The sequence below is a fragment of the Solenopsis invicta genome, chromosome 10, assembly GCF_016802725.1.
Source record: "Solenopsis invicta isolate M01_SB chromosome 10, UNIL_Sinv_3.0, whole genome shotgun sequence".
In the NCBI taxonomy this organism is placed as follows: Eukaryota; Metazoa; Arthropoda; class Insecta; order Hymenoptera; family Formicidae; genus Solenopsis; species Solenopsis invicta.
This window is the reverse complement of record NC_052673.1, coordinates 12,547,507-12,564,767: the sequence shown is the minus strand read 5'-3', so window position 1 is coordinate 12,564,767 and position 17,261 is coordinate 12,547,507. Positions and strand designations below refer to the sequence as shown.

The following is a 17,261-nucleotide window of genomic DNA, read 5'->3' as shown; positions in this document are numbered from 1 at the left end:
ACTTAACTCTCGTTTACAATAGATTTATACGAGCGTATTTCCTCCACTGCGAACGCGGAAAGACCGGTTATACTGAAGCTGTCTAAAGTTCAGCTAGATACAGATCTGAAAATAATTTTGTTGCAATCCAAATAATTGTGCAGGACTCAAATTGATTGCTAGAATATTAAAACTTTTTATAGCCTTGTCCATCATGTTTGAGCGTCTTACGTAATTATTTTGGTCCAACAAAATTATTTTTAAATCTGTATCTAGCTAAATTTTTAATTATTTCAACAAAACCGTTCTTTCCGTGAAAAATTAAAAATATTCATCACGGATATTTATACTGGATCTAAAAAAGCTCCGTCGAAATATCATTACTAATGATTCGCCATATACGTATAATCATTCTAAATTTCATGTGATTTAGACAATTTTTTTTAGATTTAGGTTCACAGACATAGAGTAACACCGCAATCTATGAATTCGTGTGTTGGCATGCTCGCTAGTATATACGATCCATGCGTCCGTAGAAAAATCTTCATTCCTTTCGTTTTACGAAAATAGTAGCACGGCCGTCCGACCTATAATTAAACGTGGCCGCTGCGTTAGGTAAATGTCGGTTTGTTCAGTACGATAAAGTTAGCGGCCGGTGAACGGTGTTCTCGCGATAAGTCCGACCTAATTATATCGCTGGAGTAGAGAATTGAATATAAACTTAGTAAAATATAATAAATATCTCGTTTCGAACGTCTGAAGTTACTTCATTCTCTCGACTTCCGAATCAATGCATTGTAAGTATCAAATACATTGCATAAGCTTGGGGGAAGAACTTTAATGGTGCAAAGTACAATGCACTTTCAATTCACCCTTTCTCAGCTCATTCTACTCCTCTTCGCAATCTTCTAAATCAATTAAATTAATGATTGGACTTCAGAGGTGTAGATGATCAAAGTTTAAATCTGATTTCTGGATGATGATCTTGGAAATTAATTGATCATGGAGGCTGATCCGAGGTATGGCGTATGTCCGGTGTGCGGCAAAAACGCCACGCTAAAGTGCGGCAACTGCAAACGGGAGTTTTACTGTGACAAGTCGCACCAATCTCAAGACTGGCCGCGTCACAAATCCACGTGCGGCGGCTGGGAGATAGGGCATGACCCCGCGCTCGGACGTCACTTGCTGGCGACCAGGGACCTGTCGCCGGGAGACGTGATCCTCTCGGAGGTGCCTCTGGTCTGGGGGCCATCGACTCACGCGAATCAGCGAGTCTGCGTTGGCTGCAGCAAAAGATGCGACGACGTCGACGTGAGATGCGGCAGATGTTGCTGGCCGGTGTGCCGACCCAATTGCGAGGGACTGTCCGATAAGAAGAGACACCAGCAGGAGTGTGCTCTTCTCGCATGTGCTAGAATTGTTCCCAGGTATCGTGTACTCCACTCGGCACAAGTTCCATACACTGAATTACGATACTTGAAAATTTATGCATAGAATAGGGTTTATTTTACTGAAAAAAATTTTCTTCAATTTAAATACGGCGAAATAAAATTTTATTGCTAACAAACCAATTAATAAGAAAAATGAGGTATATTACACAGAAATAGATATTTCGTTATCACATTAAAATTTTTTGTAATCAACAAATATCGAAGAACATTATCATTTGCTTGCTAATATTTTAACTTTTCTCTTAGCATAGTAAGAAAGAATTCGCTTTGAGATTAAATTAATAAGATGTTAACGAGAGAAGGGGGAAGTTTGCTTAATCGCAATTTGTTTCTAAATACGTGGACATATTTCTCGGTTATGTCAAGTTTTGCGCTATGCCTGCAGATGCGAGGTGCTTTTAATAATTCGTATACTGATACTGTGGCGCACGAAATCACGACGCTGGACGTCTTTGGCCAATCTGCAGAGTCACGTGGAGTCGCGAGGACCCGGCACGGAGGCTTACGACGAGGTATCGAGTGTGAGCCAACGTCTCGGGCCGCTTTTGCTAATGGCATCTGATTGCAAGGACATTTTGCCGATGATTTGCGGTCTAGTCGATGTGAACGCGTTGGAGACCGCACCGCCGGAAGGCTCAATGGCGATTTACGAGAACGCGTCTCTTCTGGAGCACTCCTGTATTGCGAACACTCGACACAACTTTCGTGTCGACGACAAAGGCAGACCGCGTATTACAGTATATGCGGTAACGTCGATTAAAAGGTAAAATAAGTTGCAAAATAAGTTACATTGTCACAGCTGGTTTTTGACATCGAGGTAGAGCCTTGACGAAAACTCGACTGTGACAACAAAGCTTATTTCGCAATTTATTTTAACGGGTGTCTTAATTTGTTTGAAAAATTTTACAAACTTAAATTATGCACACACTCTATAATAGCTTTATTTATAATATTTCTCATAAAAAATTATTTGTCTCTCTTGTGAAACATATTATTATCGCCACGTACTTTGCGACCAATATTTCCAGAGGGGAACATTTGAGTACCATGTATACGCACGCACTTTGGTCCACCAGGGCCAGGAGGGAGCATCTCCTTGCCACGAAATACTTCGCTTGCCGCTGCAAGCGTTGCGCTGATCCTACAGAATTGGGCACGCACTTAGGTACCCTGAATTGTCCCTGCAAAAACGGACTTATGCTGCCGAACGATCCCTTAAATCCAAATGCCGACTGGTCCTGTAACGCGTGTTCAGGAACAGTGACATCCGCGGAGGTCGCGCAATTGACGGACAGATTGGAGGAAGAAGTCACGGAGGTCATGAAGGAGGCGACTGAGCATACTCTCTCCGATCTGCTGTCACGGTAGAGCTTTAAATCTTTTCATTCTTTCTCGCCAAATGCTTTCTACTTACATGAATTCTTAATTAATGTTAAACAACTAACCTGTGTAAAATGTTGGAACATTGCAGTACATATTCGTATTTTCTAACACTTGAGGACTCAACGAATTATTCGTTTAGGCTTACGGTGCTGCTGCATCCCGGTCATCAGCATTGCATATCCGTCAGCCACTCGTTGATGCAGCTGCTGCCGGCGACTGATCCAGGGAAGTTGGACTTGTGTAAGCGCGTCATGGACACAGTAAGCCGACTGGATCCGTACGGCGCTCGTCTGACGCTTTACACGGCGGTCACCCTGCGAGAGCTCGCGACATGTCCTGGTGAGAATAAACAAGCCCATCTCGCTAGAGCAGCCTCGTTGCTGAAGGCGGAACCGCCGAATTCGCCTGGTGAAAGGCTCCGCAGACTTATCGAAGTAGAACTCTCATCTTAGCTTGTCGTGGCATGCAACGATAGTTGTATTTTTGGTATTGTACAACTCAATATGTAAAACAGGGAAGGATTCTTGCAATTCTTACTATAAATAAGAAAGTTGTACGTGCTAAACTCGAGCGAACAACAATTACCTGCTTGTCTGTCTGAATTTTTGTTTATTCGTTTTTTTGATTTTGTAATTTCTATTCGCAACTACAGATAGCCGTAAAAGTGGCAAAAATATTCATTACACTTATTTAGGATGATACGTATAAAAAACTTATAATTATATAAAGAATGTATGAACATACATGTTATACAAATATCAAAATATACGTTGATGTATGTTTGTGGTCTATCCGCATTTACCACGGATGTTGTGTCTGTCTGTATGTGTGTGCGTGCGTGTGTGTGTATGTTGCGTACTTGTATGTCGTCGTGTCATAAAATCTAGACTAGATGTCTGTGCCTCTGCGACCAAACGTAATCTTTAAATCCAAAAGTAACTTCTCGTCGCGCGTATTATTTTTACATTGCGCTCAATGTTCCCGTAATTGAATGGAGGCAAACAGCGAGAGAAAATGTTTATAATTCCTATAAAGAAATAAAAGAAGATATTTATGTGTCGAGCGAAATTTGTTTCAGAGATGGTCGCCGTTTGTACTTACCTAAATAAAATTTTAGAACGTAACAAAAATTTATATAAAATACTATCGACATGGTTTGCATGTACTCCGATAAATCTCTGAATCTGGCGTCATCGTCATGATAAACGATTTGCACGTTCAATCTTCGAAATCTCGTAGACGTCTCTTTCGTGGTATACATTACTATTTGATGGGAAGAAGGGTAGGTCTACAAGTCACCAACGGTGCACCTATAGACTACCGTCGCGTCGCGTCGGTCTTACAGTTTGCTCAATAGGAATTATGCGGATTACGTTACGCAGGATTACGTTACGCAGGACCGTCGTGTGCGCACACCCAGCAGCGGGTAGGACAAGGACTGGCCCTTCAGCTGCGCCGTGATCTGCAGGAGGTAAGCCTTGCCGGGCTGCAGCCTCCTCAAAGTAAACGTTAACGCCCGATCCTTCGGCGGATTTGGTTTCTCCTCGCAGACCTCAAACGTGTACTCGGACCGTCTACGCCGATGGAGTCCACACTGATCCGGCACGGTCGTGACACTCGCCAAGGACGACGAACTTCGTAGCTCCTTCACCAGAATGCAGTACTTCGCGGCGCCGGCCGACTCTACGCCTACCGTCACTTCATGGCACGTCCTGAGGGACCGATACTCCCGCGGCGGATTCTTGGTCGGTATCTGCGTAAAAAAATGCCCAATTCGCTTTTCGAACGGACAAGGCTCTGGTTAATCAGGATTTATTATCGACGACGGAGGAGAGAGTCGATCGATAGTTGATTTTACACAACTACACGTTCTATTCTTGTAAGTTGTCAAAAGGCAATGATGTGATACAACTAGGCAAGTTTATCTCCATCTTCAAGAAATATATTATTAATGTTGAAGAAAATATTAGTTTGCACAGTCTGACATACTTGCGGATAAATGGTAGACGACTCTTGCGTAGCTAGCACTTTTATGGTGGATACTCGAACCAGCTCCTGCGGTGTGGTCGATATACGCAGGGTGTAGATCTTACCGGGGGCTAGAGGAGGTACGCGCAACGAGGCGTATCCGACCACCTCCTTTTCCTGCCGATCACACGAGACACGTTTACACGCTTATATGCGTACCGACGCTGTCGCGAATGCGTCCCGATTAATGACAGGACGGTCAATCGCTTGCGACATGCGTCAATTGTTAATAGACTCTTTCGCGAATTTGCGGTCGACGCATCCGCATCGCTTTCCGTAAACACACTGGCTGTTTTACCCGTAGTATTCCTTCTCCGCTTAATTTCGCCTTCACGATGCCTCCACCGCAGGGCAGTATGTGAAAGGTGCTTGAAGTGTTGTCCGGTGGGCGATAGCGGAAGTTGACGAAACCGTCGGTCTTCCGCAGATTGGCCGTGGTGTAACGACCGGTTCGCAATGTCAGCTCCGGCGTCTTCTTGAACCTTATAGCGTTGGTGGCGACACGATTGGAGACGTTGTTCCGGGTGTTTACCTGCCAGCGTATCACTTTGATAGTTTAACAATTGAATAGGTCATTTGAAAAGCAACGATCGATTTTGTTGAAATTGAGATATTAGGGAAATCAGAATTAAAAATCGTGGATTTCCAATTAAGATACTTGAAGGATGAAATATTTCTCAATTCTGGCAAAAATTATGTTGTTTTTGGAATGACCAACTCAATTGTAAGCGAATTCGTAAAGTGGCGCAACTAAATCTATAATATCAAGAATAAAAATATGAAAGACATAAACCGACGCTTGCGTACGAAAAAGTGCAAAAATTAAACGGAAGAGCGTCTATCGCTTCATTTTCAAACTGAACGTACGATTCGTGCGATTTTACAAACAATCAATTCGATTATCGTGTGATGAGAGACCGACCACGTATAGGGTAAAGTTGTACGTAGTGTCGTATCTCATCCTGTGAAGCGTCAGCTTGGTCTGCCGCACGCAGTGCAGACCTTCCGGAACGCCCCGATGATGGTGCTCCTTCGAGGAAGAGCCGGTTCTCACCGAAGGATAAGCTTTCAGAATGTTCTGCGCGGCGCAGAGTGTCGACGGATGCGGCTGCGTACCCGAAGTGACAGCTAAACAGTAGTTCGAAAGGTGAGGATCCACATGGCTAGAAAAATAAACATTCCACTTCAAAATTGCGATTCTAACGAAATCGATATAGACGCGCTATTAACAGCCACGGGCCTTCGTGTTGCGATCGAGCGGTCAGACTACGTCAAAAAGAGGAGAATTACCGTGATATCGCGTAAAAGTCGATAGTGGCGATCGTGCTAAGAATAAATCTCAAATTTCGTTCCCGATAATTTTCGATTTATAACGCGACTATGGAAATTTTCGTCTTCTTCGCAATAAAGATCGCGCCAATTCGTTCATGCCACGATTCTGAAGCTCTATACTCGCCGTGCGAAACGTTTATAGCAAATCTTCGTATTTGCATCACGACCGTATATGCAAACATGTTGGAGAAAAAAAGAAACTCGTGTATGTTTAGAGCAGCAAAAGTGAACACAGTGATACCTCTTGCTCCAGGATATCGTCAGCCGTCGTTTGCTTCGTCGCTGTTGAAATCTCAGCGTGCGATGCCGATGCTCTTTTTCGTTGGCGTACATGCCCGATATGTGATCCAGGGCGCTGGAGGTCGCGTACAGGAGCACCGTGCCGGGCGACTGTCCCGCGGGCTCCATGGACTTGATCTCGAACCAGTAAAGACCGGCCCGCGTCTTTGGTATCGTGAAATTTTGGTCCTCCGCGCCCTCGTATGTGAAAAGAGGCGATCCCGGCTTTAGGGTCTTCACAGGCCATCGCGTTTGCGCTATACGTGGTAAATTGATTCGAAAATCATTCGAACGACTTGACAACTCGAGGGATACCTTGATTACCCTTCGTCACACTCGAGGTGTGACTACAAACATTATTTTGTAAAGTATATCACATTTTTTTTCTGGAACACGTCAAATTATCATCCTTCAAGTTGTGCATTTATCTTACCGCCGAAATAGTTATAGGTATATTATAAATATAGTAGAAATATATGTAAAATACAAAAAAAAGGAAGGCCAATTATATTGATTATGTAAAGAAGATTGTAAATAAATAGCATCTTTTTAATATTCGCATAAAATGATAAAGTTGCAATAAAAATGATAAGGTTGCAAAATATTCAAATTGCTCGCATTGACAAAAACGTAAAATGCTTTAATTGCTTTCCGTTAATAATTATAGCAAAGTCTCACATGCATTTTATACCTTCTGCGTCTTGATCGTTTCCGGGCGGTTCTACGTAACTGACCGTCCAGGATATTGGACCGCTGCATGGGCTAACGAGTAACGTGAGAGGCGGACCTTCCCGTGGGCTCAGGTAATAGAACCTGAAAGAATTTCATCTGCATCCAGTTTGACATTGGTGTTCGCGGCACGTCGAACGTATGCAAACGAACAGAAATGCGATGTGCGCGATGCGACTCGACGCGACCGTTGTCGGAAGATACTAAAGATTTTTAACAACTTTATTAGCCACGTGAAGACCGTAGGGTTTCCTAACCGATCGATACGATTTCGTTCCGTTTTCATCACCTCGTCGAACACACTGTCGCAAAAATCATCGCCTGTCGATTTAATCCAGCGCGAGCATCGTCTTGCAAGCCCCTCGTTATCATAAACGGCAATGTTAATCCAATGGAAAATACCCGCGGCGCGCGGCGGATGCATATCGTTCGATATAATTACCCGGTAATCGCCGCAGTCACGCAATACGCATACACGCTACGCACGCGTATATACGTAGTATATACACTGAATTCCACCGCCGTTATATTTAGTCACAATGTTGATCGGTTCGATACAATTCTTTCTTTTTCCTCCCCATCCTCCCTCCGGTCTCCCTCTCTTTATTTCTTCTTTTCGAAAATTACACTGGTTAACTTTACGCCTCGACGATGCTGCTCATCGCCCCCGCTCTTCTTCGTGCCCTTCCTCGCGATGTTGGAGGCACTCTTTTTTTCCTCTATTTTGCGTCGACGTCGACAACGTGCACACGACTCAACCCGTTAGCTTTCGAGCGTCACCGTCGCTACCGCCTCCACCGTCGTCGTCGTCAGTATCATTATCATCATCATCATCATCATCATCATCATCGTCGTCGTCGTCGTAGTCGTCGTCATAGTCATCGTGGTCGTCGTTGTCGCGAGGAACGTCGAGACGCCGCCGTCGCTGCAGCCGCCACACGTGCTCTTCTCGCGTCTGGCGGTGAGACAGCTATTGTAAAATTAGCGTCGGGGCACAATGCCGGCGTCGCGGCGTCTGGGGTCGCGCAGCCACGACCCCCGTGGTCTAAATCCGGCATCCGTGAAGTCATCCTGAACACGAAGAAGAGAGAGAGAGAGAGAGAGAGAGAAAGAATGAAGGGGAGGAGAGACGGGGAGAACCCCGAATTGATTCTGTTAGACGGTCTGTTCTCTCCCTCTCTTTTGTCGCGAGTCTGCCGCAAGTTTCGTGGAAAGTCGCTACCGAGATAGGTAGGGCGCTTTTGCGTGGCGCGTGGCTCCGCTCGTCCTCTTCATCCTGACGCGATCTGCGAGGGGAGCGACCCTGCGGAAGGTGCGACTGGACGTGCCGCGAGAATGATGGTGACGTTGATAAGGACGCTGGAGGGTACGAAAGGGCACGTTTTAATTTTCCGGTTATTAAATCGTATTACATAAAAAAGTCCAAAAATGTAGAATGACAAATAATTACGCTATAATTTCGGACAACACCGACGATTTCCCAAGATTACAACACTGAGAAAATGCTGTAATATGAATTAAAAATTAAAACGTTGTACAAACGTTGTACATTGTTTCAATTAATTGTTTAGTAAACATCGAATAACGCACTGTTGCTAATATATGTAATATATAATGATTCAACTATATTTTATTTATTCAACAACATTTGTTATTGTCCTTCAATTATTTCATTAATAAATTGTTATCGAATTAACAAGATATTTCCAATTAGTTGATTCAACAGCATTTTTTTCTGTGTGAAGCAATTGAAAACAACTATTGAAGATAAGAAGGCAAACAAAGGTTTTGAAATCTTTTTTTCCAAATGCTTAACTTAAATGCTTTCAGAAATCGTTCAGCAATACTTGCAAATAGATGAGAGAGATTGACTTTGGAATTTCTACTTCCGACAAACGTAAACATCACTTAACAATAGAATTCGCGGCACGTGGTATCAGTACATGGAAAGTGTTGTAGCTGTCGTGTAACCACGCGTGAAGACATCCGAGGCACGAGGAAGCATCTATTAACGATCGCCGTGCTCGAAATTCGACAGATGTAATTTAGCTTCATTGCTGAAAGAGTCTTCATCACTATACGAACACGTAAGTAATCATAATTTGCTTTTTGACTAAACGTTACGAAATTTCATGACTTTTTTCGAAGCGCGGGTCACGTGAGCATTCATTGCCCTCTCTAAGCTTCTGTCTCGGCTCGAGAGCGGCTTTATACAGGATGTTACCATAATATTCTGTGAAATATGTGGCCGCACAAATCTCTCGTTTCGCGCGAGCGTTATTCGACAAGGCAAACGTATCAAATCGACTCGAAAAACGCTGCATGTCCACTGTGCGTCTTTTACAGCGTGCCCTTGGTTTGCGGGGACTTTTCTTGTTCAGTGGTAAGTCATGTATATAAATATCTGCAAAACTGAAAATCGGAAAGCCGAGAGAGAAGCGTGTAATTTTGTACTTCAACTTCAGTCAGAGCTTCGCGGAAACCATCCGATAGGAGGACTTTATGACGCGTGGCGTCGCGACGGATCGGACCATTAGACACCGGACGCACAGGAGGATTGTGAGGGCGTAAAGGAGAGCACGTGGACAATAACGGAGCAAATTTTATCGTCCGTCTCCATCGGACGTGCAACAGTCGGCGGCGCGCAGTCTCCGTTTTCGCTTATCGTCGGCAACTTGAAGCGGCTACCTGGCCACATAAGCAAGTATACGATCTTCTTTGATGATCACGAGACTATAAAGCATAATAAATTAAAACAAGTGAAAGTGAATTAAACGAGTCTAACGAGTTATCTCACTCCGTTAGCCTTCAATCGGTTTTTCATCTTCTTCTCCAACATCTGTCTCAAATTCGTTGGCTGCGATTATAACGATTATTGAAAGATTGTCGCTACGATTGCGAATCAGTGCGAATTCATAGTACATAAATTATAAGTTTCTAAAAAAAAAAAATTAAAAAAAATTTTACTTTCGGTAACCGACAGCATGACTTTTACGACGCAACCGGCCTTCGTCTATTCTTCTCGCATGCGTCGACGCAACATCTCGCTGTACTCGCTGTTAAGTGATGAACGAGAGCATCGAGAGCTATAAGCGGGCCACCGTACGCGATATAGGTCGAATGTATCGAATCGACTCGTGTGTACGTAAAATGTGCCTCGAATTACGCGCGCGAGTGTTCGCTAGTGGTTGAAAAAACGCGGCATGGGGTGCGTGACGTTACTGTAAACGTACGCGGTTCCGCTGTTGCCCGTATTGAGCAAACAATTTACACATGCAAAAATAGTTGCTTAAATATTTTCCGTCGACTAGAGGCATACGCGCACAGCTCACACAGCTGTAATTTGCGCGCGCTAATTTTGCCGTATTTACTGGAAGTGAAAAAGCGTGACTGTTGCGCTGGATCTTGTTGCGAACGCGTGAAGGAAAATTGTTTAAGATGCTCTTGATTCTAAATTGTCGGTTATTGATAATTGATTGACAACTTGAATGCTTGATTGATTATGTCTTAATTGAATCAGAATTATAAATAATATTATACAAATAAAAAAAAATCGGAAAAACATTCAAAATTCAAAATAATTTTTCAGTAAATCTAGAGAAACTACATAAAAAGAGTAAAAAAAGACTATAAAAAGTTCACATCCATTATGTCAATTTGAACTATTTATATTTTAAACAACATTCCGTACAAGAATACACAGAGTGTTAATAGAGCAAATTTTTAATTGAAGAACGAAAAAACGTAGAAATAAAAATCAATCAATTTATAGCAATGTTTAAAGTTTTATCGACGAGAAATCAATTCCAAGTTGGAATTTGACGATTTCAATAAATTTGACTTTTTAAAAAAAAAAAGACCAAGAATATTTATCAATTTTAACAGAGATCACGTCGTATTTAAACTAACAATCGAGCATTTTTGCGGATGTAATTGCGACAGTGCGGTGCCATAATTATCCGGACTAAACGTACCAGCGGTTTCTTTTCGGATAATTAAACAGCGAACGAGAAATTGACACCGCGGCCAATGCAACGTAGTGCGGTATCGGAATTTTCTCGTTGCCACAGGTCTAAATCTCCCATCGCACGATGTTACACGGGAGAAGAAACCTCGCAGACAAAGTTGGTGTAACAACACTAAATACTCACTGAGACACGTTGCCGGGCCTGATGGTCGCCGGTATCTGGTACTCGGGGTGCAACACGCCGGTCCGATTGAACTCCTGAACGCGGCTCGGCCTGTCGGCGCCGAACGGTCTCGGACTGCCGATCGTCCGGTAAAATTGCTGCTGTTGCTGCAACTGCGAACGTTGCTGCTGCAGCTGCTGCAATTGCTGCTGCCTGGTGCAGAATGGACAACCGGTGCAACTGCGTGCGATCGACGCGAGTATCATCAGAACGCCGATCATGGCACACGACATGATGATCGCGTCAAGAGATGGTCCCCGATCTTTTGTGGATAATGACGGCGACGACGACGACGACGACGTCCGTCGTTCAGTGGCGAAGGAGTTCGACTGTATGCCGAACGAGCGAGCGAACTGCCGTCGCCACCACCGTCACCGCCACCGCCGCTGCCGCCGCCGCCACCGCCGCCGCCGCCGCCGCCGTCGCCGCCGTCTAGAAAACCACGCCGGCGGCCGACGAAACGAAGTAACCCTTCTTGGTTTCTAATCGGAAGACTCCCGCGTTTGCCCCCCGTGATCTGATAGAAACCCTTCTCCCTGTCCCTCACCTTTCTAACCCGTCTGGTGATTTCGTGTAATGAACCTGTTACCCTTTTACGAACTTGAGTGTTAGCTGACTCGATCCGCCACTCTTTATGAGAAATATTAATAAAAATAATACATCGTCTATTGTTTTTCTAGCACTTTTTTTTTTACTGTCTGCGCGAACCCAAGAAATTCATTTCAACCCATCGCCTCTTCTTTATTCTCAAATTTACTATGTACGCAAGAAATTACATTATTTGATTACTAAATTCGGATTTCTCTACAATATATATATATATTTTTTATTATAGTTACACGTATTTTATATTTTTTCAAACTGTTTTTAAACGCAATTATGTTACGCAATTGTGTTTCCCTTGGATTGCAACGGTTACAACTTTAAAGTAAATGCTTCTTTTCATCTTCCCGGTTTGATTTCTTTTCACGTTTGTCTTTTAATCTTCGCGAACACATTACTTCTTCAGGGGATTCCTTCCATTTTCCTAGTTTAATTTCCATCTACGATTGTCTTTTAATCTCCATGAATACGTTATTTCTCCAAGAGAGTAAGATTAATCGTAAACCACGGGAACGAGACGCGATAACGATATCCACATCGAGTTTGCGAAATTTGCACCTCCCACCCACATCGAGCAACATCTTCTCGATGAGAAAGAAGGTGATTGTCGGCTTCGTACGGCGGTGGGTATCGGCTGGTTAAGGTAAAACAAGGTGGACGGACTAGCGGGGAGGCCGGTGAGGCGCGGTGCGGCGCGGCGCGCAGCGAACGGCCTTCCTGTATCAACGGGGCGCGAGGAAAGAAGGAGCCGATATGACGCGAAGAGATCGTGCATAGAGGGAAGTTATATACGGCACGGCGCGCTGTATCATGGACCAACCATGGGACGATGATGACAGCAGGTCTGGCGAGTGGCAGGCCAATAAATCATGGCCTGCGGTGTGGGAACCTCTGCCTACATGCTACGTGCGTATGGGCGTACGCCATCGGTAAAACCTTTACTCCCGTGCGGGGTAGACTCGATCGCGCGCGGTGTGCCGATGTGGCGGCGACCTGGCGCTGTGCGTATACGCACGCACGCACGCACGCACGCACGCACGCACGCACGCACGCACGCACGCACGCACGCACACGCCTGCGCCCACCACGTGCTCGCTCTCGTACCGATCGTTCGTTTGTGTCTGTGCGGGGCATCGTTATGCACACATCGTGCTACATTGTTGCGCTGTGGAAGCCAATTCGCTGCGATGAGTGACGGTCCGACTTCATGAAGTTGGGCCTTTTTTGGCATTCATTTTTGTGGGCCCCGGGTTCGGACCCGCGGGACGCCGCTGCCGCCCGCCACCGCCACCGCCGCCGCGGCGAAAAGGCGTGCACCGACGGCGTGGTCGTTTCATGTTCAAAAGGTTTACTTCCAAAAACGGCTTTGCTTATCGGCTCCAGAATGATAGTGAGAGAGGAGAGATCCCTCTTTCATTTCTCGTAGGGCCGAGGGTTAATTACATTTGGTCGGTGCTCGTTAGCTTCAGCTAACGAAACATTTTTTTCGCAAATGCTATTGATTACATCTACTATTATTATTAACTGAATACGACATTAGCGTACGATATTGAATGCGACTGATTATTAACTTATTATATTAACTGAATACATGAGCTTGCAACATAGCCTTCGGTTACAATGTATAATTTCGAATTTATAACCTATTTAGACTTGGGATTTCTCTTAGTCTTATTTAATAACTATTTACTAACGCAACCTGAAATATTTTAAAGCAGAATTATTCAAATTTTATCAGTAAACTTATGAGCCGTCTCATAAGGTTGATCAGTCTTAGCACTTAGAATTACTTTCTTAATTTAGTTTTTAAAATCGTGTACTTTGGATTTTATGGGCCCAGCAGCCTACGATTTTTGTATACCGTTGCCGGACGAAAGGGAGGCAATTGGATGCTCGTAAAGGGCCCAGATAGAGTCTGCGAAGCTGGCGCCCGTATCCGTCGACCGAGTTCTCTCGGCCTTCTGCGAGAAAGAGGGGGCGGGGCCCGCGCATAAATTTCCATTGAATGCGCGGCCCTATGTTGGTCCACTAGTCGATTCAGCATCAAATAAAAAATACTTTTACGAGCAAAAATGTCGGACATTATGCCAAATATACGTTCTTATAGACGTTATTGTTAAGTACCGTAGAATGTGATATCGAATTACATATCTTCTAACACGCAAGCTTGACAAATTCTTTTTCTCGTAATAATAATATTGCCTCCTAATTCATATTCTCTTAATAAATTACACATTAATATTGCATATAAAACTAATTGAATAATCGCACAATAATCGCTCAGTAGTAAAATTGTGACATTTATTTTCCTTAAATATTATCTTTATATTGCAATAAATAGTAAAAAAAAATGCAGAACAAAATTTAAGGGAATGACTTGCGTCTTATGCTATAATCAGTAAGACTGAAACATGAGCGCGAATTTTTCGATACGTAGCTACAGAAAATCTAAAACTACCTCAAAGATCAGAAAACAGTGAAATGCGAGACTTCTAACCGCAAAACGAAGAACAAAGATCGCCGTGGCTAATGCTGTCGTGCGAAATTTCTAAATTTAACGCAGTCTGAAATATCTCGCGTGTGTTTCCCAAGTCACAGCAAAAATTGATTAATCGATCGAGTTTAACAAAACGTAGTCTCTCATTAACAAAGAAAGGATTGAATAAATAAAGTTATTTGTAAAATAAGACAAACTGAGAAATTTTGCTAAAGTATTATCATAGTTATTTTGTCGCAAAAAATTTTTAATATTTTATAATATCTACTTGTATATCACTACATGCAATAAATTCACATATATTTAGCGATTGTGTTGTTTAATTGTTTTTATTACATATTTATAAAATATATACTTTTCGATATATTATCCACGCAAAACTGAAATTGATAAAGTCTCTCTTATCGAAAAATACAAATTCACATTATTTACAAGTATTCTCTTCGTACATCACCAGGTCCTTCGAGTGAAAAAGCCGAAAATGCGTTTATCGAAAGGCGCCTATACGAAAAATTTTCCCTCACCTCGAGGCTTGTATGCATTATTCGCTTCGTCGCTCGATTGGAAGATCCTCGAATGTCGGCTTCGATGATCCACCTGTTTATCGAGCCTAACTTGCTCGAATAGCTCGCTCCCTTTCTCAGAGTTCCCCCTGCTCTCTGCAGCGTGAAGACCTACCCCGCTTTAGGTGTTCCCTGCCTCGTAATACTGACTCTGACAGAAGACTCGCCGACACCTTCCAAGTGTTACACGTGTTCAAGGGTGTCGAGTGTCGCATTGACAACCTTAGATCTTATTTAGAACATCTGTATGTGTATACGTGTAACGAACAGGAGTACAAGAATTTAAACAATGGAACAATCTGGTTTAGTCAATGGGCAATTTTCAATCTTGATCGAAATAAGAAATAAAATGTGCAATTTGCAACTTTTGCGCGATTGTAAATGTATGAGATGCGACTAAAGCAGATTAATGCCATAAATGTTAACAGACGTAAAAAAAGTAATGTGAGAAAACGAGTGAGCTTTTTCCCAACGCTTTCAAGAAAACCGTAGGTTTAGCTCTATTTACTTTGTTAGTGAATTAATCCAGTAATTATGCAGTACACATATTTTTTGCCACAATACTTATTATTCTTAGTACAAATTTAAGTTTTTCTTTCTTATTATCGATTATCTTTCGATAAATGTTTCTGCAATACTTGTTTAATGCTTTTTGTTAATTACCGTTACCGTGCGCATCGGACTGTTAAGTGCAACGTCTGCGTTATGCACCGTGATAATTATTGTTCTTATAGCTTCGAGACAGTGACTCAGTCGGCCTTTTAGAGAACGGTTTTCAGAGAATAGTTCTCACAATAAATACTCCTCTCTAATTCATCTCTCTAGCTAAAAATAACGTACGAAACGGTTTTTTTTTCTTTTTTTATCAAGAAGCATAATTGGAAAAGCATTCAAAAGTATATATTATAAGAACATCTCTCATGCAGAAGAAGTAACAAGTAAACTCACCAATAGATTTTATTTCGTAACAGAGAAATAAAATCACTCCCACGCGATAAATTTGAGTGGGCGACTCGGCTTTTCTTCCCGATCATGTGAAACTCTTCTCAAAAATTTTGCCGCAAAGAACCGGGCGCGCACATTATTCGAGTAATTAAACATTCAATTTAATCCTCGCTCACCGTAGGATATGTCCTTTGAGAACGGCCTTGAACGCAACTCGCGCGTGCGTGCGTATGTGTGCGTGCATTTGTCGCGCGTGTGCACGTGCACGTATACACAATAAGTTGCGATTAATAATTTCTCGTTGCGCGACCGATTTTACTTAAGCGACAGCCAGATACGGCATGTTTGCCATTCTGCGGGAGCACTTGCCGTATATTGCGCACGGCATGCACGTATTTATAGGTGTCTTCAAAATAGTTCGAGAGCAAAGTGTTGCAAAGGCCGTAGAAATTCGAGTGTATACACGCGCGCCTGATATGTCACATCGTTCCTCCCTCGACCCGTCCGCAATCCACAGGATTCCCGCGTTTACGTCGGCAGCGGATCAATATGCGAAAGTTATCTGATAACGAATCAATTAGAATTTCCCGATAAGTTTCCGAGTCTTTATCGAGTGCTAGTCGCGCACGATCGTTTCTAATTAAAATTACTAGTTCATTACTCGCGTCTAAACTGTTTATTAAGAATGTATAGAACATTTCTCAAAAGTAAGAAAATTATGAAAAAATTATAGATTGTTTTAGTTACACTTGAAAGTAGTAGAAAAAATTTGGCGGCAATCTATCCGAACAAAAAATTATGTCAATAAGAAGTAGACATGTGCTCCGATAAAAATATAATTAATAATGAAATAAAAAATAGCAAAAAAATCTGAATTTTATTATTTAAGTACTTTAAATATTCGAGATAATTTATGTAAAGTTTCATTGCAATGCAGAGATCAGTTCAGTAAAAGAAACAAAATTTATTTATTTACGAACAAAATAACTAAACAGTCAATCGCAATAAAACTTTATATAAATTATTTTGAATACTTAAAGTACTTACACAAAAAAATTGAGATTTCTTTCTTAATGCTGCAAAAAATAAATTTTTAATAACAGAGTAAATAAACTATAAAAATATGTTATTAAATTAGAGATGTGTGTCCGCAAATGAAACCATTTCATTCCGCCAAGATATACTGAAATAGATATTTTTACGTTCAAATAAATGTATTTATTGTAACTTTATTTCCTTGATTTAAATAAATATTAGCCGGTGTAAAATAATTCACTTCTAA

The 17,261-nt window shown here is 42.4% G+C and overlaps 2 protein-coding genes and 1 long non-coding RNA gene across 4 annotated transcripts; 2 read left to right on the top strand and 1 right to left on the bottom strand.

Moving 5' to 3' along the window:
- Positions 1–57: 57 nt before the first annotated feature.
- LOC105193193 (SET domain-containing protein SmydA-8) lies at positions 58–3,875 on the top strand. Its single transcript, XM_011157555.3, has 5 exons — positions 58–776; positions 920–1,406; positions 1,816–2,193; positions 2,459–2,794; positions 2,953–3,875. Exons 2-5 carry the CDS (start codon positions 982–984, stop codon positions 3,263–3,265), a joined length of 1,452 nt encoding a protein of 483 aa, XP_011155857.2. The 5' UTR covers positions 58–776; positions 920–981; the 3' UTR covers positions 3,266–3,875.
- Positions 3,403–11,720, bottom strand: LOC105193195 (protein NDNF). 2 transcript variants are annotated; one of them, XM_011157556.3, is made up of 7 exons: positions 11,333–11,720; positions 7,144–7,265; positions 6,415–6,709; positions 5,764–6,004; positions 5,140–5,373; positions 4,803–4,958; positions 3,403–4,590 (listed from the first exon to the last, which is right to left on the bottom strand). In XM_011157556.3, exons 1-7 carry the CDS (start codon positions 11,602–11,604, stop codon positions 4,198–4,200), a joined length of 1,713 nt encoding a protein of 570 aa, XP_011155858.2. In that variant the 5' UTR covers positions 11,605–11,720; the 3' UTR covers positions 3,403–4,197. The 2 variants fall into 2 exon arrangements, with proteins under 2 accessions (XP_011155858.2, XP_011155859.2); XM_011157557.3 differs by having other exon boundaries at positions 3,403–4,566.
- On the top strand, positions 7,995–10,752 carry LOC105193194. The gene is made up of 4 exons (XR_850578.3): positions 7,995–8,547; positions 9,012–9,268; positions 9,330–9,564; positions 9,647–10,752. It is a non-coding gene; the product is annotated as an uncharacterized LOC105193194 (long non-coding RNA).
- Positions 11,721–17,261: the final 5,541 nt, after the last annotated feature.

What these genes read in the sequence shown, in the direction of transcription:
- LOC105193193 (XM_011157555.3), top strand. Translation starts at nt 982, where the DNA reads ATGGAGGCTGATCCGAGGTATGGCGTATGTCCGGTGTGCGGCAAAAAC. An exon ending in TGTGCTAGAATTGTTCCCAG is followed by an intron (nt 1,407 to 1,815) that starts GTATCGTGTACT and finishes CTATGCCTGCAG; the next exon opens with ATGCGAGGTGCTTTTAATAA. An exon ending in GCGGTAACGTCGATTAAAAG is followed by an intron (nt 2,194 to 2,458) that starts GTAAAATAAGTT and finishes CAATATTTCCAG; the next exon opens with AGGGGAACATTTGAGTACCA.
- LOC105193195 (XM_011157556.3), bottom strand. Translation starts at nt 11,604, where the DNA reads ATGTCGTGTGCCATGATCGGCGTTCTGATGATACTCGCGTCGATCGCA. An exon ending in AGGCCCGGCAACGTGTCTCA is followed by an intron (nt 7,266 to 11,332) that starts GTGAGTATTTAG and finishes AAATTCTTTCAG; the next exon opens with GTTCTATTACCTGAGCCCAC. An exon ending in CGTCTACCATTTATCCGCAA is followed by an intron (nt 4,591 to 4,802) that starts GTATGTCAGACT and finishes CCGTTCGAAAAG; the next exon opens with CGAATTGGGCATTTTTTTAC.